This window comes from Gracilinanus agilis, chromosome 3 (assembly GCF_016433145.1).
Source record: "Gracilinanus agilis isolate LMUSP501 chromosome 3, AgileGrace, whole genome shotgun sequence".
Classification (NCBI taxonomy): domain Eukaryota; kingdom Metazoa; phylum Chordata; class Mammalia; order Didelphimorphia; family Didelphidae; genus Gracilinanus; species Gracilinanus agilis.
This window is the reverse complement of record NC_058132.1, coordinates 54,308,028-54,310,007: the sequence shown is the minus strand read 5'-3', so window position 1 is coordinate 54,310,007 and position 1,980 is coordinate 54,308,028. Positions and strand designations below refer to the sequence as shown.

The 1,980-nt window shown below is 43.4% G+C and overlaps 1 protein-coding gene across 1 annotated transcript in view; it reads right to left on the bottom strand.

Moving 5' to 3' along the window:
• Positions 1-1,132: 1,132 nt before the first annotated feature.
• IGSF21 (immunoglobin superfamily member 21) overlaps positions 1,133-1,980 on the bottom strand; it is a 275,335-nt gene continuing 274,487 nt past the window's right edge. The window contains exon 9 of the mRNA XM_044668699.1: positions 1,133-1,206. Coding sequence (XP_044524634.1) covers positions 1,133-1,206 — 74 coding nt within the window. The remainder of the gene's footprint in view (positions 1,207-1,980) is intronic.

The following is a 1,980-nucleotide window of genomic DNA, read 5'->3' as shown; positions in this document are numbered from 1 at the left end:
GGAGAGACTCAAGGCAGGGAGACCAATTTGTGTGTTCCAGGGGAGAGATGGAGAGAGCCTGAACCAAGGAGATACATATCTCGGTGCACTTCTAACATGGTCTTTGCCTTCAAGGAGTCCAGACTGTGGAAAACTGAGAAAATCAGGGAGTTAGGATTAGAAACTAAAATTTAGAGCTAGAAGGGACCTCAGAGTTCATCTAGTCCATTCCCTTCATTTGAGGCAACTGAGGTCCAGAGAGTGGAATTACCTGATGTCAGACAGGCAATAAGATGGCAGAGTATGCAGTAGAATGACTATGGGGCTCAAATCCTTTGGTGCTTAATTTATCTATGTGTCTGGCTAATAATAATAACAATAATAATAATTAACATTTATATAGCACTTTAAGATTTGCCAGATGCTTTAAATATATATGTATATATATAATTACAAGTCTATGAGGTAGGTGCTATTATTATCCCCATTGTACAGGTGAGAAAACTGAGGTTGAGGGAGCTTTAATTATACCCAGGATCACACAGCAAGTAAATGTCTGAAGCAGAATTCAAACTTAGCTCTTTCTGGTATCAAGTCCAGTGCTCTATTCTATATGCCAACTAGCTGCCTCTCTGAACCTTGATTTCCTTATCTGTGAAAGGGGTTTAAAAATACTTACAGTACCAACCTCACAGGTATACGATGGGAAAGAATTCCATAAACCTTTTAAGCAACAGAGTCAGAATTCAAATCCAGGCCCTCAGATTCTAATGCCAGTTACTCAGATTTACTATGCTCTGCCTCCTTTGGTAGGAGGTGGCTAGAATGAGAGTTCCCTGAGGGCAAGAGTTGTGTTTATTCTTTCTTTCTGTCCCTGCTCATGCCCCCCCCCATGGTGTTTGCTGTAGTCTTGCAGTCCAATCCAGTCCTCCATAAATGAACCCATGAATGAAAAGAACATGCCAAGCAGCTGACCAACGGGGGAAAATGGTTTTGTTTGTTTTTAATTAAACTGACTGAGGAAGCCAAGACACAGACAGAAAGAGACCGAGAACAAGACTTGGAAATAGTTTAGAAAAGAAATGAAACCCGACCGATGGACGGAGATGTAGATGGCGGATGGAGCCACCAAGAGGAGAGGGGTGTCAGGTCTTCACGTCAACTCAAGGATCACTGTTAGGGCCAACAGCCAAGTCAGCCTGGCACCAGCAGGGCTCGGAGCAGAACCTGTGGAAACATGGGGAGGCGAGCATTATCTCTGGTGGAATTTCTGATTATCCAAGCCGGAGAATTGATGCATCTTCGTATTCGCCACAGTCAGAGAAGTGACTGGCCATCAATCAAACAACCAAATCATCAATTAAGGGCTGGAAGGGGACCTTTTATCCAATCTGACCCTCTCATTTTATAGGTAAGGATGCTGGGGCTCTGAGTGGTAAGGGATGACTTCCTGAATCTCTCACAGGTAGAAAGAGGAAGAGTCAAAATTTGAATGTCTTAACTCCAATCAACCAGCATTTAGGAATCAACAACAAGGCTAGGCACTGGCAAGTCCTATACTTAGGATTTTGGGTGGAGATTTTTGGGAAAGAGGCAACTGCAGTCCAGTCCAGAGAATCTTGCTCTGTTGTGCATTGAGGGAATGAATGAATGCTACATTTTCAATCTTAAGGAAACCTAAAAATACATCCTACAGCACCCTTCAAAACCATAGTGAATGACTGGTATTATTGTTGTTGTTAGTGGATAAGCTAGGCCAGGATTGCCTTTTAAGTATAGATAATCAAGGGCTGAAAGCTTTTTGCTTTCAGGAGGTTGGGAAAGTTCTCTTTTCCATTCCTTCTCCTTCCTCTCTCTCTCTCCTTCCTTCCCCCCTCTCTCCTTCTTTCTCTCCTCTCCCTCCTCCTCTCTTACTCTTTTTCTCTTTCCCACTCAACTCCTTCTCTCCGCTTCCCTCTCTCTTTCCCTTCTTCCCTCCATCTCTCTCCCCCTCTCCCTTAT